At 45.8% G+C, this 25465-nt stretch overlaps 1 protein-coding gene across 1 annotated transcript in view; it reads right to left on the bottom strand.

The window, feature by feature from the left end:
* Nucleotides 1-25465, bottom strand: part of LOC104080144 (plexin-A4) — a gene marked incomplete at its 5' end in the record, with an annotated part of 112108 nt that overhangs the window by 69114 nt on the left and 17529 nt on the right. Inside the window, 5 exons of the mRNA XM_009582433.1 lie at nucleotides 490-607; nucleotides 1261-1412; nucleotides 6731-6921; nucleotides 10259-10355; nucleotides 18160-18360. Coding sequence (XP_009580728.1) covers nucleotides 490-607; nucleotides 1261-1412; nucleotides 6731-6921; nucleotides 10259-10355; nucleotides 18160-18360 — 759 coding nt within the window. The remainder of the gene's footprint in view (nucleotides 1-489; nucleotides 608-1260; nucleotides 1413-6730; nucleotides 6922-10258; nucleotides 10356-18159; nucleotides 18361-25465) is intronic.

Below are 25465 nucleotides of genomic sequence, written 5' to 3'. Positions count from 1 at the left end.
AGCCTCCTCCTGCTGAAGACCTCAGGGTGGTAATGACTAGTGGCAACCCCCACGTTTCTTCTGGAGAACACTGGTGCCTTCAACTGTAGGGCCTGGAGGGATGCTGGTAGGGTGAACATCACACCCGGGAAAAGTAAGATACTAGGAAAGTTTTTTTCCTTTTTCTTTTTTCTTTCCTTTTCTTTTTTCTTTCCTGTATAGCATTTTTAACTATTAATGAGGATTTTCTGTACTAATTTGGACCATGGCTGTAACTGTAACTGGACTAATAATTTGGACTATTATTAGATTGTTAAAACATTAATTAGGCAAGCTATTTTTGCTCATGACAAGATTTTGAAAGGAAATGGAAGGAACGACTTGGTGCACTCAGAACAGCAGTCAAGAGCTCAGAGGCTGCATATGGTCAAGGAAAATGGATAGATGCAGCACAGGGGACCAGGGCTTGAGGACCTTCAGGGCCAAGGAGAACTTCTCGCAGGAGCTTACCATAAAGTAGTAGAGCTGTGAAGACCTGGCCATGAACTCTGGTTTGCACTCAGCCACACAGATTTCCACGAATCCAGCATGCTGGCTGGGCTTGGCCTCCCCCATCTCACACACTATCCTGTGGAGAAAATATGAACCAGAAGCAAGGTTTGAGGGATGGTTTGGTGGTCTGGGTAAGATGGAATTGAAGCAAACAGCCCATACAGCTGGGGAATGGACTGTAGACTTCACCCATCCTCTTCTTTCCAATCCAGGATCCAAACTGTGGACTAAGTTATTCTTTAAAGAAGAGTGGTGGCTTTTGGCTGCTGGCAATTGGTGGGACAAATGCTTAGCTGGTGTAAATCAACATAGCTTCACTTAAATATACAAACAGATGCTGGGCTGAGGTCTGACCCCAGGGGTCCCTCTGTCCTCCAGCCTTGCATGGTGGACAGCTTTGCAGCTGTGGGGGCTTAATGATCACTCCTGCACGTGGTAAGCTGCTTCTCAGGACTGCTGCCCCCCAAACTGGAATTGAACACCCTTGTGGTGGCTGTTATGTGAAAAACAGAGGGTAACTTCAGGGCATATGCCATGAGGATTATCTAAATATGCAATCCAAATACAGTAATAAATGGATTATTAGCTCCTGAGCTGTAAGTGATGAATGGCATCTGCCGTTCCTCACTTCCAAGGTTGGGTGGAATGGACTCCTTAGAAGACCCTACAGGTAGCAATGACTGTTATCAGGTGTCCTGTGGCCCACTGTCTGCCACACACCCAACTTACTGCTCTGCTGGGATGTACCCTTCCACCAGCGGTTTGCACTCCACTCCGGCCACTTTGACGTGAGACACAATATCTCTGAACTCCAGTCCCAGATTCTCCCCACGGATGGTCACTTTGGTCCCTCCTTCGCGAGGGCCTGTCACTGGATTGATCTGGAGAAACAAGCCAAGAAAAAAAGAAAATAATCAAACCACCTACGTAAAGACATCAGCATCCTCTCAGGTGAAAGAAGAGGCAATATGAGGTCTCTTTGTGACCACTAGAGACACTCATAATTAAGAATGCTGAACAACTGAGGGAACAAGCATACTCCAGATACATCCCTCAGTCCAGCTCCTCTGCAAATATATATCACATATGCTCCAACCTCAAAGTATACAAAATCCTGCCCCAGATCTCATTTACTCTCTTTTAACTACTTGCAAAACATCCAGAGATGAGTAGGAGATGTTTTCTAGGTAGGAGCAGGGGTTTCTGGTAGTGCAGCTGAGCTCTGCACTTCATAGTCATGAGCCATGGAAAGGCAGGAGAGGCGCATGGTGGAAAGAACAGAAGGAACAAGAAAAGGACACAAATGGCTTCAGCCAGTCACTTTAAATCCTAAATTCCCAGCCCAAAGCACATGGAGTTTTTGATCTGTTCTGGAGGTAGGTATTGGTCATGCATCACAAACTCAGATGAAAATGTCCACCTGAAAAAACCAGCCAAGACACAAGAGAAACAGCGTGTCAGATTAGGTACGGAGACAGTGGCCGGTGACTGAGACAGCAGCAGCAGTTGCTGTGTGCCAACACGCATTTCTGAAAGAGCTCCAGCTGCGCTCAAGGGAGAGCTGGGGCCAGGGGAAGGGCAGGCATGGAAGCACGGACAGCTTATTTGTTGGGTGGGAGGCGCCTGAACCCAAGTGAACCCCAGCATGAGATGAGTGGCTATTCCAACCATCCTGGTGACTGATGGCATGAAGGTCCATCCTAGTCTGGACCTTCACCAGACCCTAGCAGGGGTAGGATTACTATGTCTTGCTCAGCAGCGGCTGTGTTGGGCAGCAGAGCCAAAGCACCACCCAAACTCCAAAGCTCACCTCTCCCTCCCGTTGCAGAGCCTCACCCTACACCCAGAGCTGTCTATCTCTGTGCAATATTTCTGGCCCATGCAAAGGGGGTGTGTACGCATTCTGCACCACATCCATCACCCTTGTTCAGAGACAGGTGGAAATTAGCATTGGAGTTGCCTCCTCAATATTGAAACAACACAGAAATCATGGGGCTGGCCCTTAATTATCCCAGTTCTGCCCTTCCAATTATTCACTGTGCCCAAATGCTTTGCCATACATCTGGCTAGTTGAAAGGGGCTTCAAACGTTGCTTTCAAAGGGTATTCCCTGCTGCCCATTCAGGATGCCATGGCTGCCATCTGCCAGCGTTGGCAAGGCTCTCTCTGCAGTGAGGAAGGGGGAATTCCCTGTCTGAGGTCTGTACCCACCGGCCGATGGCTCTGCCAGCTGGGAATCTCGGGCTGGCAGCTAGACCCTTGCGTAGCAGTCGGACTAGCAGGTAAAGTCAAGGCACTGGCATGAGGAGGGCTGCTCTTGACCAGTGGCACTAGGGTTAGCCTAATTTCCACCCAGAGGCCAATTTTTAGAAGGTCCATCTTCAATAAAAGGAAAGAGACCCTGGCATTTTTAGGGGATATTTTATTTTAGGATATTTAATTTTAGGTGCTGCGAACCACCTCCTGAATGAGTGTGTCTTTGCTCTGACTATACAGGGAACTAACAGAGGTTAACAAATTAATAGCACAGATGACCTGTAGGGTTGTGTAGCATAGACACAACTTCTGCAGCACAGAGATCCCTGCAGCAGCCAGGTCTCAAGTCCAAAAACCAGACAAATACCACTTCAGCCAACAAAATCAGAACCATGACAGGCTTATTCCTACTCCAAAAGTCAACAAGATACTTAAGTCCTAAAAAGAAAATAGCATAGCATTCATAAATCTGACAGGTGAAATTATTATTTGGGTTGGCTGGAGATTTGACCTTTGGATGCTTTGTGGTGATGAGATTGATAGACAAGTAGAAAACGGATAAAAAGAGAAAGAAGGAGAGAGGCATTTGTGGTTATTTTGCAGGAAATGAGGAAAATACCTTAAAAAATGAGAATGAAAACGAAATTTCTATTCCAGGAGAAACTAATACTGATTGTCTTAGTGGGGGATTCAACAATGAAAACTTTAACTATTTTCCCAAAATGCAATTCTGCAATATTTTTATTCTGAATCATTAATAAATATCTATTCAAGCAAAGTTTTCTGTTTGAAATACTTACATTGCTAACATCTGTTAATCCTCTCCTGATGAAACACTATATGAATGATGCTGGAAGGCTAGAATATATCAACATACCAAATACAATCTAATATGTACTCAAAATTAAAAAAGAAAGATCAACTAAAATTCCCATATTTTATTTTATTTCCTTATGTATTAGACACATGTAAGAGAACTGAGTTCCCCATGGAATATTTTGGTTCTGTTTTGTGGTGTTAAACTTGCCATCAAATAGTTTTTACTTGTTCTGGTAAGGCAGGTGTCTAGTAAGCTAGGTCTGTGGTTAATTAGGGCTCACCTATGCCTGAAAGATCTTGGTAAGATGGGCAGTACATCTCATAGCCGGTCAAAAGAGGATTTTTTTTCTCTTATGACTAATATCATTACCCTGAATAAAAGAAGGTATAGTGGTGAGAAGGAACATCTTGCTAGAAAAGTCCTTTTCTTTAGAACTAAGGGTGAGTTTGAGACAAAAGTTTCACTGCAGAAGTCACAAAAAGCTCAGTGGAAACATTATCATCCTCCTTCCATCTCTGTCTAAAGCACGAGATTTTAAAAAATTCTTGCTATAATTCAAAAAGCATCAACAGGAAACTTCCCGGAGTGAAGCCAGCACAGCACCTCTGAACCCCTCCTGTGCGATTTTTAATTTGTAAAGCCCAGCTTCAAAACCCACTTATTTCCTTAAAACAGGAGGGTCTGGGATTCTACCAGGAGCATGTGGGAGATTTTTTAACCCCAACTCATCACACTCCCACAGATACGTACAAGAAGAAGGTGTTACTGCGCTGTTTTTACAGCGAGAGAGAAGGAGCCTGTTTCTATCACAGGTGGAAAAAATGTGGAATGAGACCTGTCGGTTTTGGAGAGGAAAATGCAGGCAGGGAAACAAAAGCTGCCAGGAAGCCTCAGCTTTCTCTTGAAGACCCGAAGCTGCGACACTGCATCGCAATTTATGCCCCCGGCTCATATCAGCCTAATGCTGCAGCTTGTCGCTCTTAAGGGAGGTTTTGTGGCTCGGCGAGTCTGTAAGTCCTTTAATTTCACTGAGTGGCAATATAAATGCAAGAGCTAGTAAATAATTACAGGTTATGGGAAGCTCTGTGCTGGGTGTGTGTATGTGCCTGTGCAAGTGTAAGTACACGTGTTTTTTCTCCTCCTTTGCCTGCACAGATACTGCCCTGGCTCCTCGCCAGAATATGCATGCTCTTACCAACCGCTCCAGACCTACCATTAGCTGCAATATATATCCAGTCACTTGAGATTACTTCCATGCTAATGGCTCAGAAAAAGACTTTCCAAGAGCTACTTATGATTGCACCAGCCAGTTGGAATATTTCATGAGTGAATATTGCAATGATCTGTTGGAGCTTTGGGAGCTGTTGGAAGAAACGCCAGCAGAATTAGAAGTACGTCCCTTCTGGAGCTGTAGGGTGGAGAGTGAGTGCTTTGCACTTCATAAAGAGACTGTAGATGCAGGGTTGGGGGTCAAAGCATGGCAGGGAAATGTGGATGGACCTTCAGAACATCATACTACCATATGGTCAGGTCCTTGTGTTTTGAACTTCTGCTTTAGTTGATCATCCATCACTTTCCCAATACAAAATTCTATGAACCTGTGAAAAATTTCTGAATCTTTCCCAAGGTTTGAGAACCTGAAAAGATTCATAAAAAGGTTTCATCCAGCCCCCTATAATTTTCAAGGCCTCAAAGCTGAACTTTCAGAAGTAGCTGCTCATTCTGGCTGTCTCTGGGTTTGATTTCACAGCTTCAGGTAGTTCAGGTGGGATCAAAATTACCAGCCCCAGATAAATCCAAGTGTGGTGGATGCCTCCACCTTGGAAACGTCAAGATGAGCCTGGCACTCCAGCAGTAAGACTGAGTCAGTACCTTGGGGACTGATGGATGGCAGGAAGATGGATTGAGGGGCTCCTTTCAATGGCATCCGGGAAAACCAGATTCTAACCAGCCTTTGCTTTCACAAAACTTTCACACATGGACATTGATTTAGGGCTCATCCATAGCACCCACATTTTTTGATTCTTAACTGAATACAATTGACAAAACCTTTCTTGCTTTCTAAGAAAATAATCCACCTAATATTTCATATTAAACCACAACCATTATTATGGCAAAGGCGTCCTAAGACAGCAGACAAAAATCACTTTAGAGTGAAGGCCTGATTTCCTTTCCTTGCCTTTTTTCCCTTTCTCTGCTCCCTCTCTCTATGGTTTTCCTACTCTCTTATCTCCCCTTTGTACCTTTGCCCCAGCTCTTCCTTTGGCCCAGTCAACACATTCAATAGGAAACCTTCTGAAGAACACCATTATGCTGCAGATCCTTCCCCCCAGCCTTGCCCTCATTCTCTCTTTATCACTTAATAGGACAGTTCCAAGCTTCATTTACTCCAGGCTTGATCCTGCCTCCTCCTTGAGCCTTCAAATGGGGAAAGCTGACAATTGTACAGGGCTTTGTTTGCTCTATGGGGACTTCTCTCACCATGCGAAGTCAGCCAGGCAAACAGCAGAGCATTACTCTGCTGGAGTTAGCGGTGTCTTGTTTTTTCTGGACATTGACTTTGTCCATGTCATGCTGCTGGGAAGCATGAAGTACGACCTACCTGCTTCCTTGACCTTCTGTCAGCAAAGCTCAAAACACTCTGGGATCACTTAACATCTCTTTCTCAACCAGGCTGGCCAGAGAGGCTGTTTCAAGAGACTGTTGGGCTTATTTGATTACCCTCACACTGTCCATTTGAGATGCTGCAGAGCATCTTGTCTCAACTTCAGCTGCTCTTAAAGGCTTCATGTCACATCTGCCAGCTCTGTGTGGGCAGGTCGGATGCTCTGGTGTTCCTCAGATTGCACTGGCAGACTGTGTTTGTGCAACTGATTCATGTCCACATTGACTATGGTGGGAACTCTGACACCCTGCTCACCCCTATGTTGTAGACACCTAAAGTTGTGTGCCTACCTTTGAAGGCCACCATGGCCTCCCATCCCCAAGATTGCCTGGGGCTTTGCCTGACCCAGCAGAGCTCAGCCCTGACCTTCCCCTCACCAACTCAAATACAAATCAGGAAAATAAACCAAGGAAAAGGTAGAGAGAGAATACCCCAGCTTCCTGAAGATCCATGACTTACATCTGTAATCTTGGGGTTGGTGCATTTGCCCTTGGTGCTGGACAACTCCAGCCACTGGCTGTCCTGGGCTGGGCAGTGCTGCTTCAGCGTGCACTGGTTCTGTCCCTCGCACCAACCGCACTCGAAGTCCGGGTCTGCTTTCAGGCACAGTCCGCAGCTGTCCCTCATGGCCCCGCACTTGTACAGGTGAACTGGAGGAAGAGGAAAACAGAGAGGACCTGAGAGATGCAGACAGCATGGGGGAGTGGTGGGATGTCAAAGGGCAGAATGAGGAGGAAGAGAGGGGAAGGTGTTCTGGGCTGCTCGTCCCAGAGGCAGGATGGGACCTCTCCAGGGGGTTAAATAATGAGGAAAAAATGTTTTACATCCTTCTTGCAATAAACTGCACTTGTCAGAGCTCATCCCCCATGACAGATATTTTTGGAAGCTGAGAGCAGAAGGAAGGATGCTGTCCTCAGTGGGGTGATGGGCTGCAAGCAGGAGGTTGGGGGGAAAAGGTGCTTGGGCAGTGACTTGGTCTCAGTCCCTTCCTTTTTCAGAGACTGAATATCATACAGTGTCACCTATAACCACTCTCAGCCTCAGCTCGTCATCTTAAAATTATTTTCTAGACTTGGTCTACCCACAACTTAAACTTGGGGATTTGCCTGGTGTGAAACTACCCAGAACTGGGTGTTAAGGTAATGTCACTCAGGTTTCCCCCTTAACAGAAATCCTAAGAGATAAGAGTAAATCCGCAGTGGTTCACTATGAGGCTGAATCCAGGGATTCACGATCAACTTTTTCCCCTTCTTCTGCTCCAGAAATTCAGTCTGCTTTACACTTTGAAGTACTACGTTGATCCTCCTTTAATACAGACAGCAATGATTAATGCTTAGTTCCATCTTGGGCTGCCAAGTGATTAGAAGCAGTCAAAGCTTTTTCCAAATAAAGCCTAAAAACATTGCAGTCCTCCGACGAAATAAGATCACGTTATTTATCCTTGTTTTACAGATGTGTAAACTGAGGCCTGGGTTGCACAGGGGGCTGACAGCAAAAGTCTCCTCCCTGAAGAAGAAGACGGCAGAATTGAGGCTTTCAGACTTGCTTTTTTTCTGTATTTGTGGGCGTGTTGGTGGATTTCTTTATAAGATGGGAGATTTTCCTTTGTGCTTCTGTTTTGCTGTGTCAGTAGCAAGACTAATGTCTTCTCTGTGGTTATTACTATACACAATCCCAAAGCTCAAAGGCTTTGGCTACGTGTGCTGAAAAGCTCTGGCTGTCTCTTCATACCTGCACCCCAGAAATCAGCAAGTATTGACCAATGCAAAGAAAAGCTCAGAAACTTTTTATTTCTCCAGGTTGGGTGCAAGAAAAGTTTGCAAACCAGCTGTCAACACAGGCCTCCTGTGATACAGCCCTTTCCTCAATTTTCTGTTAGTTTTCCTCAAATTTGCTGAGTTGCTCTGCTTGCAATGCTATCAGTGAGTATCTCTGCAGGCACTTCAGTAGGCTTGGTTTAGTTCAGCCTTTCAGCCTACCAGCCCAGCCCACGTGATGCTGGCTGTGAAAGTAGTGGCATCTTGGTTGCTTGAAGGCAGCGTACCCCAGTGCAACTGCACCTAGAAAGGCACTGGGTCTAATCCTGCCTCTGCCTCTCCCTCTCAGTTTTCCAGAGAAGAAGGTCTGCTTGTTTGCAGCACTGTCCAAAACCCTTCCAGGGTTTTGTGTTTGCTTGTAACCACTACATTTATGCTAATAACTAAAGCTCTCTGTGTCCTCGAGAGCATGTGGTATGCCTCCATGTGGTATACTCATGTGCACATGCCTAAGTTCTCCTCCTGACCCAAAACATGATAATATCATCCAAACTACTCATTTGGGATAGCCACCAGCCAGTGCCACTTCCCAAATTTTTCCTAGTCATTCCTTATAATAGGTTTTGAATAACCCAAGAACTTGTAAGGGACTGCGCTAAAGACTGAGCACCACAGATGTTTCTTGAATTCACCCCCTGGTCTGGTTTACGTTACCAGCACAGACATGCCTAAAGACACAATCATCATGATTATGAGATTGATTTTACTCCTACCTCGCCTAGGACAGCTCAGTACTGCCCAAAGAAGGGTTCACACTCTTGGTGCGGTCTATGTTGCATCAGGAACACTAAGGCCATAACGGTAGCTGAAAACTAAGGACTGGGGCAAGTGCCCAAACCCCGACCTCCAACCCACACTGTTAAAAGCTAGCACAGTCCACAGCACTGTTTGGGCTCATGAAAATTAGCACTGTCCTGGCAATGCCTTGGCACAGCTTGGAGAGCAGGAGAGAGGGCAGACAGCTTCATCATGGAGAGAGGTTGGCAGTGTGAACGTGGGCAGTGCCACGCTGCTGGATGCCAGGGCTAGACAAGGGTCTCCAGCCTGTTGCGTTTACTGAGTGGATTTAACCTTCAAGAGCCACAGTGTGGGGGAGGACAGTGCAGGACCTTTTGCATTCAGACTGGCTATTCAAAGCCACTGGCTATTCAAGCCAGCAGAGAAAGACACCACAGAGGTGGGCACAGGGGGAGAAGGACAGGAAGGGGTCATGCCGTGGGAAGAAGAGTTGCCTTCTGTATTGCTCTCCAGCTTCAATATGGTGTGGTGGAAACCTCACCCACCACCCCTCAGTATGAGGGTGGGTGCAAAATGGTGTGAGAGGAGCCTGGGAGTACCTGATGGGGAGAGATGGAGTGGGAGTAGGTGTGGAAAGTGTCCAAGAAAAGGTAAAGCAAGGGAGGGAGAAACTTCTGAGAGGCAGCGATGTGAGAAGGACAGAGTCTGCAGGTCTGAGTTGTAAATGCAGAGCAGCCGAGAGGAGAGGTTGCCTGGGGGAAAGGCTTCAGGGTGGCTGAGGGTGGTGGACAAGAAGGAAGAAGACGATGTGAATGGACTGTCCATCTCCAGCAAAAATGCCTGCCTCAGGGTCGTGGCTGGACGTGCAATATCCCTCTGTAAGGGGCACATCAATCCTGTGCCATCAGTAGCAGTTAAACGGAGACAGGCTCTGGGCAGGAGGTGGTTTTTGATCCTTTGCCATTATTATTTTATTTTGTTCAGACTTTTCCCACTGGCAAGCTGCAGCCTTTCTCCTCCCCCTCTCCCCTCTCCTGTTCATTACTACATTGCCTCTGAGCAGAGAGCGCCCGATCTCCTGGCATGTTAACTTGAAGAGCATCACTGCAGGAGAAATAAAGAGAGGGAGAAAGCTGGAGAAGCAGGGGCATAAAAACCAGACACAAAAACGTGGGGAGAAGCGTGAGGCAAAGATGATGAAGGAAGAAGGAAAGCAACGCAAGTGGGAGGGAGAGTCATATTTCTCAGATGCAAAGAGAGAAGGGGAGGGGGGAACATAAAGCACACAAAAAATTGGTAATTTGCAGAGTGCAGAGAACAAGTATGTACCAGACAGCACAGGGAGATGGTGGCGGCTTTGTTAAGTGTAGGGAGCGATGTGGCCCGTTGCTAAGGTTACCGCTTCCAAGGACAAGTTGAAATAACTCTTTACCTTTGTTCTGTGCTGGGTTGTCAATGTTGAAATTCCCGTTCCACACAACCGTCAGCTCCACCGGCAGGCTGTTAATCTCCATCCCTTCATACGAATACTAGAAGTAGGAGAGGAAAAACAGAAAAAAAAAAACAAACCCAGACTTTACGTGGTGCCCAGAGGTGGGGAGGGGATGGGATAAGGCAAGAGGTGGTGCCGCAACTTGTCAACAAGAGAAATGGAGCTGTTAGCTACCTCCCTAATCACCATTACCTGCCAGAAAGCCATGGGATGCTCTCAAAGTTGTGGTTCTCAATAGAGCAAGCCATGCCCCTCTTAACAGCCTGCTTAGCCATTAGGTGAATATTCCACGATTTAAGTGTATTTGCATGTGATGGGGCTTATCTTGGAAATCTACCTTCTAGGTATTGAACACAGCTCTGAAGAATATTTTGCCAACTCTTGGGTGCACCTCTAAGGTGTACATTATGCATTGTTGGTCTACCATCCAATACACCTCTGTGTACTCCATAGATGCTGAGCATATATGCAAGGTTATCTACACTAGTAGATATTTTGAAGAATCTTGGAAGCTGAATGAGGTCTCAGAAAGCAGGGAACAGGCATATCATGGAAATACCTTAAAAAAGGGAAAAATGGAGGTTCTGTGTAATTATAGACCTGTCAGCCTAACTTGGCTTCCCAGAAAGAAAGTACATCAAATTATTAAACAATCAATTTATAAGCACCTGCAAGATGATAAGGTGATAAAAATCAGCCAGCATAGATTTGTCAAGAACAAATTGTGTCAACCCAATCTAATTTCCTTTTTTGACAGGCTTAATGGCTTCGTGGATAAAGGGGAGGCAGCAGATGTGATTTATCTTGATTTCAGTAGAGTATTTGCTACTGTCCTACAGGAGATTCCCATAAACAAACTAGGGAAATATGATCTAAAAGAAACCACCATAAGGTATATGCAAAAGCTACCAAAAGAAAAAAAAAAAAAAAAGACAAATAATTCAATGTCAGTCGGGGAGGGTGTTTCAAATGGAATATTGTCCTGGGTCTGGAATTATTCAGTATTTTCACTGCTGACTTGGATGATAGACTACAGATTTCGTGAATGACACTGTCCTGGGAGAGGGTGAAAGAACATCCACAAGCAGGGTTAAGAATTCAAAACAAACTTAACAAATTGTAGAACTGGGCCAAAATCAACAAAGTGTAATTCAATATAGGCAAGTACCAAGTATTCTTCAGTAGGAGAAATCAATGCAAACAAATATGAAATTGGAGTGACTGGCCAGTGCTGCAGGAAAGGGTCTGGGGACTACTGAAGATCACAAACAGATTGTGAATCAACAATGCCATATTGCTGCCAAAAACCCAAGCAAATCTCATTTGGTCATGCAGTAGATAGAGTTTGTTACATACGTAAGCCCCAGGAGGCAATTATTTTTCCGTAGTCGGAACAAGAAAGGCTTCAGCTGGAGTAGGGGCTACCCAGTGTCCAGCAAATATGTATTAAGAAAGCCATAGAACTCTTCTGAGAGAGTTGGACAGACTTAAACAAACACTTGTCAGGCACAGTCAAGGTACGCAGATCTGGCCTTAACAAAGGAAATGGAAGCTGATCTCTGGAGGCCGTCTCCACTCGGAGAGCTCTCTGACACGTGGTGCTTAGTGTATTTTTTCAGCTAGATTTTGGTTTATCATAAGCCAGTTCACACAGGGTTCACCCAGTTGCCCATCAGATCCCACTGCCCACCTCCATCAACAGCTTCCATCCAAAACTTCACCAAAAGGCAAAAAGCCTCCTAATGGGAGAGGAGATGGTTGCTTAAAGGACAGAATGGGAACAAGGCAAGAAGGAGAGAGACATTTCATGTCTGCTACTATTACTGACCACGTAAGGATTTACCCTCCTGAGATCAGGAATCTCCCACTGCACTGGGATCTATAGCGGGACAAACTCCCACTTTTAAAGAAAAAGGTGTTTTCCCCACTACAAGATTAAATACAATTCAATAAGCTGTCTGGTTTGGTTGGGTATGTCTTAGAGACCACTAAAGAGTTCCCCATCACTTAAAGTCTCCATGTGGTTTTCCACAGAGATGCCAAAGCTCTGAGCCTTTAGAGGTAGGTTTTTCTGTATCCGTTAATCACTGTATAATTGCGGAGTAAATCGCATATGGTGATTTCTATCCATTACAGCAGTGAGCGCTAGTTGCACGGTAATTTATCTTTGGACAAACTAAACACAATTAGCCACTAATCTGCAAGACCTTGTGATTACAATCTAGTTGTAGGGTATTTATGGGTATAAGCTTTGTGGTTACCGTGGAAGTAAAGAACAGACGCAGGTTAGCAGAGTCCTTTGCAATAGGGCTATACCCGCTCATTCCGTATTAGGATTTTTATGACACTTTTCAGTGTCACTGCCAGCAAGATGCAAGATGATGCAGAGCCACTTGGACTCACAACACTGGCTTTTCATGGCTTTATGGAGCTAGGAGCAAGGATGGGGAGACAGGAGTGGGAAGGAGAGCGCCTGAAAAGTAGAGAATAATTAATCTTCTGCCACTCAGGAGCTTTGCAAACACCTTTGCAAGTGCACAGAGCTTTGCAAATGCTGATTGGGAATGGGAAAGAGCATATATACAGAACCACTGCTCACCCTTAAGTCAGAAGTTGAGTCTGTAGGTACCTGAGAAAGAACTACTTTCTGCCTCAGCAGATCCTCATGTGTGTGTGTTGGGATTTAGCTGTTAGCAGAGCCTAAACAGGGCTGCCAAGGGACAGGCAGCTGGAGTCCCCCAGAGCCTTTCATCCCACTGCGGATCCGAGCGCCAGCAGCAGGAGCCCAGCTGGGATTTTAGATCTTATCTGTCTGCGGCACCAGGGGCAAACACATATTAGACTTGTTAACTCAGCAGACTTGATCCAGAACTGGAAACGGATGTGAGGGAATAAACAAGAAGATCCCCGTGGAAGAGCTCCAGGGATGAAGCCAGCTGGGGGCTGGAAGAAGGATGCTCAGACTGCTCCTGGGCTGCACGGCAGCGAAACAGAGCAATTTGCAAAGTAACAGCGAGTAAATGCTCCGTCCTCTTCAGACCACAGGAGCTGCTAACTCATTGTGATCCCTCTTCAAAGCCCACTGAACTCAATAGGAGTCTTTGAAAAGGATTCGCTCAGCTGTAGCAATAAGATGGAAATATGTTTCAGAGAAGAAAAAAGGGACGATGTATCGATCTTCAGGACTGACAACAGAGCTTCCCAGATACTCCTGCTAAGAGCATTCATACCATTAGGGCTTGTATGTATACATTGCCTTGCACAACTTTCTCCAGCCCAGGCAAAGCTGCTGAAAAGATACAAATCTGACCCCTAAGTCTGCAAAATCTGGATTCCCACCAGGCAAATCAAATCAAAGCAGAAAATTATAGGCAATTCAGAGGCCCAAACTGAGAAAGAGAGGCTGCCCTTCTGGAAAGGCAGGCTGGCTCTCATCAGGAAAAACCCAAAAAGCTGCTAGAAGGAGCTGTTGTAATTCGCAGGAAGAGCACAGTGTGTTTTGAACTCCCAGGTACCAGCTCTTTGACTCCTAAACTCTTCGCTAGTATCAGACACTCCTGCAACACGGGCTGAGCATCACTTGGCCATTTTGCCATGTTGTTTAGCGGTTTAACATATTGTACGCAAGCTATTGTAAACACATTGACTGTTTGTCTCATGCAAGTTCACTATCCTTGGATAGAGAGGATGGCTGCAAAATCACAGCTATCAGTTCTACAATAGCTCTGCAAACATTAGCTGCCTAATGTAAAGCCCTTTGGTAGTTCGGCTTGGGCACACTTAGGATGGTAAACCAAGAGCAGTTACATGGTGCTTCCCCCTTGTACCTCGAGCGTGTCCAATAGTGGGGAAATGTCTGCAGACAAACATCATTTTAGTAGTATTTTAGTGTTAGTCTGTTTTCCCTGACAGCACAAAAACCCACTCTTGTGATTAGAGCTCAGGCCTGGGGATTGATTCCTGTACCTGGCTCTGTCAGCCACTCCTTGCGTGATGCTGTGCAAATCATTTAATCCGTCTTTGCATCAGTTTTCCAGCCATAAACTGTAGGCAGAAAACTTCTTGCCCACAGTCATCCCGTCTCCTTGGACTCTTTGCTTCCCAGAACTGGAACTGAATTTTTATGTCTGGGTATCAGCCAAGACAATAGAGGTCACATCATGACTGGGGTTTCTCCGTGATATTTGAATGTAGATAAATAATAACAATAATGCATCATAATAATAGGGAATTCTATGTATGGCTCACAGCCCTGTGCTTGTCTTCCTTTGGCCACCCATAAGTGTGTTTTCTCATTATTTCTGTGAATAGCTCCTCATTTTCTCCTAGTTCTGTTGTTTTTTTTTTTTTATCACTCCCTCCACTGTGTGAGCCACACCACAGAGTCAAGTGCCTCTGAAATCTTTTGCTCAAGTGCAGTGTCGTAATAAATATAACATTTGTTTTTCCTATCCCTAAGTTACACGGCATTTTCAGCTGTACCATCTCGGGTCTCATGCCACACGGACCTGTGAAGGACTTGAGGCAAATTATCAGCAGGGGTTTCTCTGCTAGAATTCTGTGTGTGCTGCCTGTGTGTGCTGAGGCCAGGCAGTGGGCAGGCTCACACGAAGCAAGAATGTGGGCTTAGTCATTGAAGCAGGTAATGGCAATGATCATGGCATGGTCAGGTGGGGCATCTCTCACCCACCTCCTTATTCCTTATGCCAAAGGCTGCTAATATGGGGCTGATTGCAAGTGCTGGGGATCCCACTGCTTCCCACTGGGGAGATTGCTCTCTGCCCTAATAGATCTAGCGATTTCAGCCATTTCTGCTGACATTTTTGCTTACTTATTTATATGCCTCCTTAGCTCTCTTCCTTTTCATTTCCTCCCATCACTCTGTGTCCAGACTGTCAGCAGAGCCATCATAAGTGCAATAAGGAATGGCAGGCAGGGTCTCTCCGAGTGATAATTGCGTGCCTTGGGTGGTGTGATAGAGGACAAAGCCCAGAGCTGAGAGTCTCAAACCACTTGACAAGAACAATAATTGTCCCGAAGCATGCTGCCTGCAGTGACTTATTGCTGTTACCAAATGAAATATCTCCAGGAAAGACAAGGGGAGAGACAGAGCTGGCTATTGACTGGACCGAGCACCTAGGCACCATCAGTGCTGGATATGACATTACTGACAGACCGTCGGACAGGCTGGTCCCACCTGGGTGTCCTTATAACATCTCTTAACTGAAGTTGGAGCCACTTAGAAAAGCGCCTGCTTAAGATGGTTCTGATCTCTGCTACTCTGGTATAAATCCTGAGGGACCAGGCAGTGGAGAGCAAGAGTTGAGGCTTTTTCCTGATCCTACCCTATATGAAAGCAGGAAAACTCCTGCATTCTGCAGAAGTTATTCTGCAAGAGCTGAATTTGAGCTTGTAAGTGCCTAGTGTTTGATGGGAGGGGGTAGATCTTGAGGCTTATGAAGGAAAACAAGCCAAGAATGATTGCTTAGTCTAGCATGCATCATCAACAGAAAGATCTGCTGGCAGAATAGCATCCCTTCAGGGACACACCATCACAACACATCCTCCCACCCTCCTTTGGACCTTCTCCAAGCCTGCAATGCAGGTGTTACATTCAGTGTCTCATCCAGCAACTCTGCTGAGTAAAAAGCTCTGTCAAAGGGGGCTGATTCAATTTGCAAACAAGCTCATGCGGCTGTTTCTAAAGCCAGGTGACCCTCGGAGCAGAGGCTCATTGTATGGCAGTGGCTCCAGACTGAATGCTAATTCTGGCAGGAAAGGAAATAATCATGATGGAGACATATCTACAGCACTCCTTCCCTATTGTCTGTGCCCTCTGCCACCTGCTCAGAGAGCCGGGGCTTCTCTGTTCCCTTTTTGTATCTGTGTGAATGTTTCTTTCTTTTGTCTGGCTCTCCCTTCCACATCTCTTTCTCTCAGTGTCTGGCAAATTCAGAGCAACAATGAAACAACATTTCTCAGGGAAAAAAAAAAAAAAAAGAACTCAAATCAGAGAGGCAAAGTGCCTTCAAAAGAAAAGGGAAGAAAAAGGAAGAAAAGAGAAGAGAAGAAAAGAAAAGGAAAGAAAAGGAAAGAGAGGGAGAGGGAAAAGGAGGGGGAGAGGAAGAGAGGAGGCAGAAAACAGGACAGAAAAGAGTTGAGTTTATTCCAAAATAAGCCTCTCTCCCTGGAAAAGAGAGAGGTCCACCAAATATGGGACACCACACAGCAGCAAGGGTGTGGAGTACCTTGGCATTAGACTCAGCCCTGCCACCCTGCAGAGCTCAGGAGTAGCCTTGAGTGTTCTGGCATCAAAACAAACATTAAAATCAACATGGTGCTGTCACAGCACTCGGGCATCCCATGAGCAAATACATCCGGGTATTCATCGAAGCCCACTTCTCTGGTCCTAGGCACTAGCAACTTCTTGGAGCACGCAGGTAGTACGGGAATAGTAACCATTACCTCTCAAAACCAGGCTCATTTATTGGATACCACAAACTCAGATGCTGAGAGAGACTCTCCAGGACTGCCGAGGCCATCAGCCTAACCGTGCTTAAAATCACCCTGAGATACCTCATGCTGATGCCTGTGTGTGCCAGAAAATTCATGGATGCTGTCTTTCCTGCTAAGAATTTTTGGACAGATATATACATTCTGTCCAGGTCCATATAATACCCTTTACCCACAGGCTTTCACTATTATAAAGGAAAATAATTTAAAAAAAAAAAAAAAGCGCAATGCCTTCTTTTGTGAAACCTCAACCCTGGATGCTCACAGGCCACTAACCAGTAACGAAAATCAGGGGGAGGGAAGGGGACAAAGGAACAAATACGAGAGTGTCATTGGGAAGTTGCTTGTTTGCAACAGATCGTAAAATGTGTGAACTGCCTGTAATCTTCAGCACGCTGCTTAATGCAGCAGAATATGTTGTGACGGATTTTAACAAGCGCTGCCCAGCATGGAGTGGCAGAGCTGCAGTGAAGTGGCTAAAGCCTGTAATTAGCTCTTTGACTAATAAATCATCTCGTAGTAGCAGCAATGAGAATGACTCAAATGCATGTCTGGGAGACGTGAATCTCATGGAGAAACCTCTGGAGAAGCAGTGCTAGGAGACCACCATTGCACATATGCATGGCTCCTGGAAGAGGCCAGGACTCTGGACTCTGTTTGACCCCAAGACTGGCATTGCTGCAGTGACAACACCACTGCGACTCACACAGGCTCACTGGGAGGGGGGCTACTGGTCCTGCACTGCAGATGGGGAATGGGAGGTGGGCAGAGGCAAAGGGACTAACCAAAGGTCATGCTGTGAGTCAATAGCTGGAGGAAGGCTAGACTCAAGCCTTCAGCATCTCACCCTTCTTTTGACCCACTACATGCTAGCATCTGTCAGACAGTTTATATGGAGTTTTATATGTCCCATCACCAAAACCCTACATAATAACCTTAATTCTCAGTGTTGACATGAACACCTCTCCCTTTGGAAACCCTTCTGAATGCACACAAGGATGTGGCACTGTGAGGATAAGGGCAGATTAAGCTGATAATAATGCCTAATAATGCTGATAATGGGTCATGGCTAAGGTGCTCCAGCATGGCCAAATGCTGGGATCCAAGGGCAGAAGCAACTACTGTGTGGTGACACCAGCCAGCCTAAAGAGCAAAAAGGGCAGTTTGCAAGCTACCAACCAGCCTTTCCTCGACTGTGGGTGGAATCGGGTATGCAATAAGGTAAAAAGGGCTGCAACACAACCCCAGATCCCATTGGGACAGTGCTACAGGCACTCCGGGTCCTTCTTGGCCCCTGCATCTCTCCTGAGCACGCAGGGCTTGCTCACCGAAGTGTTCTGGCACTGCACGCTGGAGCTGTTGAACCTCAAGGCGGGCACCCGCTGCTCATTGCCCTGGATGTTCAAGATGCACTCGTAGCCTCGCTGGCCCGACTGCGGCTGGGGCAGGTTCTTGGCCTTCAGCGTGATCGGCTTGATCACTTCCACCGGCACCAGGATCTTCTCTGCCTGCAGCAGCTGGGGACAGTCCTACGGAGAGAGAAGACAACGTGCCAAGTCAGCACACGGGTTTCCCAGCCCCAGGTGGACTCCTCTGATGCTTCTCAACCTTCTCACTTCACGCTTCACTTCAACTGATTACAAAGCCTTTGCACCTCCCTGGGCCTCAGCCTATTACAAAGGTATTCAAGGAGCATTACTGGGAAGGCTCAGATAAACAGGTGAGGAAGGATTTCCTTTACAGACCATCCTTTCCTATTTTCCACTACAGGCTTTCAACCTTCCGGACCCAAGGAAGCTACCTCTGGTGCTTTTTAATACCTGCTCTATTAATCAGGTAGTGGGAAAGCAATCATGTCCCCTCCAGGGACTTAGCCTGGTCACAATGCCATGACATGAGAATTGAATAAAGCAAAATATGAGCATAATTCCTTGCCTCCCCAACAGCCAATGCAGCATTGTACAAAAGGCACAGCTCCAGCTAGCTGCAGCAAGACACGTTGTAAACTACAGAGTCTGGGCTGTTAAAAAGAGAGTTTGTTTTGGCTTAGAAGGGGACAGAATGTTTATTACAGATGAATCCAGCTCCCAGGAAACAACTGTTACACAATGTGTGGGGATCCTTGGAAAGGCTTGCCACCGTTTCACAAAAGGAGCAATGTTAAGTGGATGTTGCTAAGCCAGTGCCTCTTGGTGGGTCCCTCGCACAGGTAGAGGTCTGGGCACCCAAAGCTGCACTGCAGAAGGCTGTATTCAAAGTCTCCTTAATTTGCACAGCTTTAGTTCGAGTAGCAATGCACTGCTTCTTCATGGTACAATCAGACAACTGCAAGCTGTCAAATTCATGTATTCCAGGAAGCTATCAGCTCTTTAGGAAATTACTGCAGCGTTCGCCTGGCTAATCCAAGGCAGTTTGATATAAAATGGGATGCCTTAAAAAAACACTACAACAGGCTACAAAACATAAGCATGCCATATGCACAGACCACGCTGTCTTGATCACTTGTGAGCACCTGGCTGTCCCCTCTTTTAAATCTTTTCAACATCTAGATGCCAAGAGAAAGCCTATCCCCTCTTTTTCTTCTCTGCACTGTATTTGGCACACTGCCTGCTCTCTGTAGAGCACATCGTGACGATGCAGCCACCCTGTCCAGTCCAGAGAGCAACACCATTTCAGCCTGTCCTGCCCAACGTTAAAGCCAGGTCCAGTCGGTGCAAGCAGAGACGGGGAACTTACATAAAGAGGTGCAAGCTTAATCTGTAGGTGTGGGCAAGGGACGGCAGGATGAAAATGATTGATCCAGCACCGGAAAGTAGTGAAAGGGACTGAAAGGCTCAGAAGTGGAATTCATGGCTTACGAGAGCCTGGGAACTTGTTAGAGCAGATGGTGGAAGCATCTTACTGAAGCAAATAGATCAGGAAGATAAAGAAATGGATTAGACATGTAACATCTGTAGTTACACCAACCAGGAATAGAATTACAAGAGCCATCAATCATCACACTGCGGGTGTGAGCCGATCCATGGCCAGGGGCAGGAAGAAAATCCGGTAACCACCCAGTGTGTCACTGCAGTGAAGTCCAGAAGCCTTCCTCTGTCCCCAAAGAGGGTCTGTCTGCCCTAGTGGGGATGCCAGACTGAAAAGTCCTTTGGGACAACCTGATTTCTCATCTGCATTTATAGGGTGATGCTAATGATGTAAGTACTTGACAGCTGCTCATGGACTTCGATTGGTTTTGCCCAGGCTAACACCAGAACCAGGAGAGCCAAGGACACAGTTACTGGAGCTGGATGGAAGTAAACCATCTTGGGTCAGGTGGCCATTTGTCTGGGTTAATCTGGCCCAAGGCCTAACTTAGTAAGTAAAGACTGGGGCTTAATAGGCCATCACGTTAAGCTGGCTGGATGGTGTAAGGATTGGAGGTGGCAAGCCCGTGTGGTACTGCATTGCAGTGATGAGTTTTACCACTGTGATTCTCTGCTGTCTTGGGGAACCTGGTGCTGAGCAGCACTTCAACAAGTAGACATGTGTGAGGAGGCTCCAGGAAGCTGAGTATATGATCAGTGAAAGTTGCCTGATACCTCATCATGGACAAGACACAGCCAGCGTGGAAAAAGGCTGTGTCTGACCCTCAGGAGTGCTTGAGGAGCTACACCCTGTTTGAACACTCTCTGCTCTTGCTGTTGTCCTGCCCCATGATGAAATGTCCCCACGGAACTACTAATGCTGAAACACAATGGTTAAAGTGTCATAGAAGTGTTTGTCTTGACAAAAGGGCAAGGCTTGACAGTCTAGAAAGTCTTTCCAATCTTGAGTCCAACGATCCTAGTCTATCAAGGCACACCATTATTAAGGTTAGCGGCAGGGTTAAGTAGCTACTCAGCATGAGAAAGTGAGGCATAATCTAACCCTGGGTGACTTAGACCTATAAAACCCCAGAGGGCAGGGGAAGGAGGTGGTCTAGGCTCTATTAAAACAAGAGTGAGAGTTTCCAGTTCTGGTCATGCCAGCAGACACCATGTGTAAATACCATCCGGGACTGTATGGTTTCAACACCCCCTGACTCTTCCCCTTCACCTGCCCAACATGTCCTGGGGCCTCTGAATCAGCTCCCTCTCTCTCTCCTGGCATAAGAAAAGACCTTGGCACCATGGTCTCAATTTTTTTTCTCCCTGGCTATAGGAGTTGAGAGAGATGCATTGGCAGAGTGAATCAGTGGGACAGGAGGATGGGAAAGCCCTATCTGCCACTGAGCAGCCATTTCCCAAGAGTGGGCATTTTGCTTGATGTCTGTCAAATAGAAAAGCCTGTGAAGGGGGCTGGAGGATGGAGGTTGGAGATAGTCCACTATGTTACCTGCAGGCCAATCCCAGCTCTTCAGACTGGTCTTTCTTGTCTAGTTTTATCCCATCCTCCTCCACCACTGGTGCTGTAACCTTTCCGATAACACTTGTTTCAAGTTCATTAACAAGCAGTGATTGCAGCAGCCCCAAAACAGGATTCGTTTGCATATAAAAAGCTTCGCAGTGCTGTGAGGAAGTTCATTATAGATAATTGAAGAGGCAAGCGCCATAAAGAGGAAATCCTCCCAATGTGGCTTTATCTGATTGACCTAATGTTCTTTCTAATTGAAACGGGGCGGGGGTGGGGGGAAGGCAATTTCATTGGGTGATGTACTGCATAAAACCTCAGAGCTTGGACTAGGCTCTGGGTTAGAATTCAAACATAGTACTCATTTTGCAGCCTGTGTCAAGCTTTGGGTGCCTGGCCAGGTTTGTATTTTTGAGGGTAAACCATCAACCTGCTCAGAGCAGACCCTGCAGCAGGGCCCAGGCAGAAGCATTCTTAAAAAAGAGTTATCATCTTGAGCATTTTCCAGCGGAGGCCGTTTGTCTTCACCCTTCCTCTGCAATGGACATCACTTAAGTTGGAAAAGTACTGTTTTCACACGATGTAGGGGAAATAAAAACATCCACTGCCAACAACTGTGCCAAGGAAGGGCACAATCCCATCCCTTTTGTTTTTGGTATATAAAAAATTAAGCCTTTCCCCCGACTCTGAGGGGAACTGGTTCAGATTCCAGAGGAGCTAAAATCCAGTTTAATCTGTACCAGGGCAACACATTTGAAAGCAGACTCTTGTTGATTCATTCTGTGTGTGTAGCTTCATTCTATTCCTTAAATGCTTTCAGATGAGTCAGTCTAAAATAATATCCTCCACCCTTGCCAATTACTCGTATCAGCAGTGATCCACACCTCAAATCACCAAATTTTGCCAGTTATCAAGTCAGAAAGCTTTTGCAGTGAAAACACTGCATGAAATGGGCTGTACTCATTGGGTCGATGGTAGTTTAATTTTCTTTATTTATAACTCCTTGTAGAATGCCTGCAAATGTGTTTTGCTGTAGCTTGCAGAAATAATGAAGTCTCAGAAATATGAGAACCCTTTCTTTCCTTTTCTCTCACATATGTGTTATGGCCCTCATCATAGCTATACCTAAGTGAGTCCCCAGTGAGAGCCATCATGCGAATTCTGCTAAACAGAGCAATGAAACCTCTCTGAGGCTGTGTGGTCTTAGCCCTGAACTAATTAATTTGGTTCCTTTATGGTGCTTTATACAGATATAGTTATGATTTCATGGAGATTTCACCACGCCATTTTCCAGTATAAGCTGGAGACTGACCAGATACTCTGAGTTATCATCCTCTCCTAGGGATGAAGCATGTACAGATCCTTCACAGTCTTGTGATATTGCATGGGTTTTCTTCTAACCTTATTTTGTACAGTTTCACTCTCTATTACTGTTTATGGCCAGGATCATGAGCCCAAGACTCATCAAAGTGTTTTCCATTTTCCAAAAGAAAATAGGTCTGATCTACTTTGAATGGTAAGCATCCTACATGGGAACAGGTAGAACATCCGTGAAGGTTTAATACAATGACCCATCCACCTATCAACAGTCTCCGCCTTATAGTGGTGTCCCAGTTCACTTGTGCATCTCTTGTCATCCAGAGCATTCAGGTGAGGAAATCTTTCCTACTTTTCCTTCATACTACTCCCTCATGATCCCTAGTAGCATTGACTGGATCTCCACTTTCTACAGAAGGAAACTAGAGCTCACCTATTGCTGACTGCATCGTAGTTTGGCAAGATAAACTCAATAGATTTTCACCCTTCCTTTCCCAGAAGAGTAGGAGTCATCTCCATTCAGGACCAGACATAGCCACCACCACCAATTCCTCCACTACTTATCTCAAAGCATCCAGTTCCCCTTTTCTCCTGCTATCAAAATCCATTTCTTCATCCTCAACTTCAGGGGTTTTTTTAAGACTTCCTTTTCAATATCCCTTATTCAGCAACCATCTTTGTGCCTTATCCAAGCCATCTTGCCTGGAAGAAACATGATCACAAAGTGAATCTAAGTGGGGACCATAACTTACTCACTCAAGCCTTTTGGGACCCCATAAGAAATGATACTCAGATTGTTGTTTATTCACATATTATGTAAACACAATACATCTTTTGTTCATATGCCCTGCTGAGTGGCAGCGTACCATTTCCCCTGTGTCCCCTATCGTTTCCTCACCCTCTGTGCTGTAATCAAGTCAAAAGGGTAAGATTTGAGAGGGGGGATTGGGTCTTTATAAAGATATCTAGCCCACAGCATCTGGGTGCTCTGTTAGTTAGATTAGATTAAAAAACATTAAAACCAAAACAGAACAGGGGAAAAGAAAGAAAAAGAAGGGAAGAAAGGAGAAAAAGGAGAGGGAAAACAGGCAAAAAAGAAAATTTTTTTTTTTTTGTCATGGACTTTAGAGGAATCAGATTTCACCTGGATAAAAAGCAGGAAAACAGCAAGTTGGCAGATGAGAGGTAGCAGGGACTGCCTGGAATATGTTGCCTGAACTTCTCTCTCACACCTCAGCACGGTCACCCTAGGTCAGGGCTGTGACACCACCCGAGAAAAATCAGACACTTGTTTAGCAGCTACCCTGTACTGCTGCAAACAGAGAGCTTCGGGCTCCAGGGCTGACAAGCTGGTTCCTTCGATGAATCACTTTTAAGCTCTTGCATGACTTCCCAGCCCCAGGATAATCTGGAGAACGAAGCAGCAATGAGCTCGAGCTCAACATTCCCAGTGCGGGAGGGAAAGGGGTGAGTTACAGTCCACGTTGTGTTTACATTATTACACCACTAATTCTTAGCATCATAAAATTATATTTAAAATTTACACGAACAGTGCCAGGGAACGTTATTAGGTTATAAAGTGGAATCAGGTCAATGCTTTGTCGGCAGGATTCCAAGCTCCATAAATTTCTGGATATAGTGCCCCCAAATTTACATCGGCACCAGCAGCAATCAAACCAGCTACAAAAAATCTCACCCGGTCAAAGAATTTTTTAATGCACCATATATTTTATCTGCACTTCCTAAGTTTACAGTGGTGTTAGTTTGATTGATGGTGTGCTTATTTATTGGCACGGCAAAAGTAATAATATAAGAAGAAAATGCTCAGAACTTTAAAGGCAGCTGATGAGGAGAAAGCAACAGGATTTATGGGAAGTGTAAACATCTGCAGAGACAACAAAGGAATAATTGAGTCCTTGCATCGCTGTCACTTCCGGTGGCTCCTTCTAGTTGAGTCTTCCATGCACTCAGGAGCAAATTCCAGCTCTCTTTTGTCAGATATTGCAAGTGATTCTGGTGCCTGGAAAAAGGTGGTTGGCCTGGAGGCTGGCCGCTCGGTCTCTGGAAGAGATTTGGCCTTGTTTAAGTTCTGTGCACTCTAGCAGCTGCGTACCTCAACGGTGGCTTGCACAGATTAGTGTACAGATACCACTGCTGGAGGAAGGGAGACCAACAGATCAATAGCAGATCATTAGCTCAGCTGCCATAGCTTCTTGGGTCCCTGGCTTCAGTGTTGCAAAGGCTAGAGAGCGATGAGTGATGCTGATCACCAGAGAGTGGATGCTCGAAAAGCAAAAGCTAAATGAAGATAACTAACCTCCTCTCACATGGGTCACCGCTGAATCCTGTTGATCAGGAGCAAAGTGACTCCCCCAAGGCCATGCAGGCAGTGCTGAGAAATGACCCAGGTCTGAAAGCTGGATCCCGACCTAGGACTATTCTGCCTCTGAAGTCAGTCCACACATCTCTGCTGATCAACATTAATGATTTTACCCTCCTTTAATTCTTTATTAATAGAGCCTTTCTCAGCTAGTCCATTATTTCACAAGGATCAAGGTCAGGCTGCCATAATTATCCAAGCACCACATTTATCCTTTTTAAATAGAGACACAACGTTAGCTTTCTTTCAGCCCTTCGCTGCTTTGACACATGCTCAGAAGGAAAAGTAATGATCTGGAGAGCAGGAGCAGTCTAATCACTGGATGAAGGGAGTGGACTAGTGACAAAAATAGTAGATGATTGTGTCATTAGGTACATCTGCTCAAAGGAAAGGGGCTACTGGAGATATGCAAGCAGCGTCAGTTCTGGTGTTTCCTGAGTAACCGCCTGGTTTTGAAATCATAAGGAATATGAATGTGTGCATTGAGGAAGGTGGTGTATGTGCAAGAGACAAGATAACTGTGTATTTACTGGGACAAAGTCTGTCTTTTCTTAAAGGAAAACCCT

This window comes from Fulmarus glacialis, unplaced genomic scaffold (assembly GCF_000690835.1).
Source record: "Fulmarus glacialis isolate BGI_N327 unplaced genomic scaffold, ASM69083v1 scaffold9087, whole genome shotgun sequence".
Lineage (NCBI taxonomy): Eukaryota > Metazoa > Chordata > Aves > Procellariiformes > Procellariidae > Fulmarus > Fulmarus glacialis.
The sequence above is the reverse complement of the archived record's forward strand: the minus strand, read 5'-3'. Positions and strand labels throughout refer to the sequence as shown.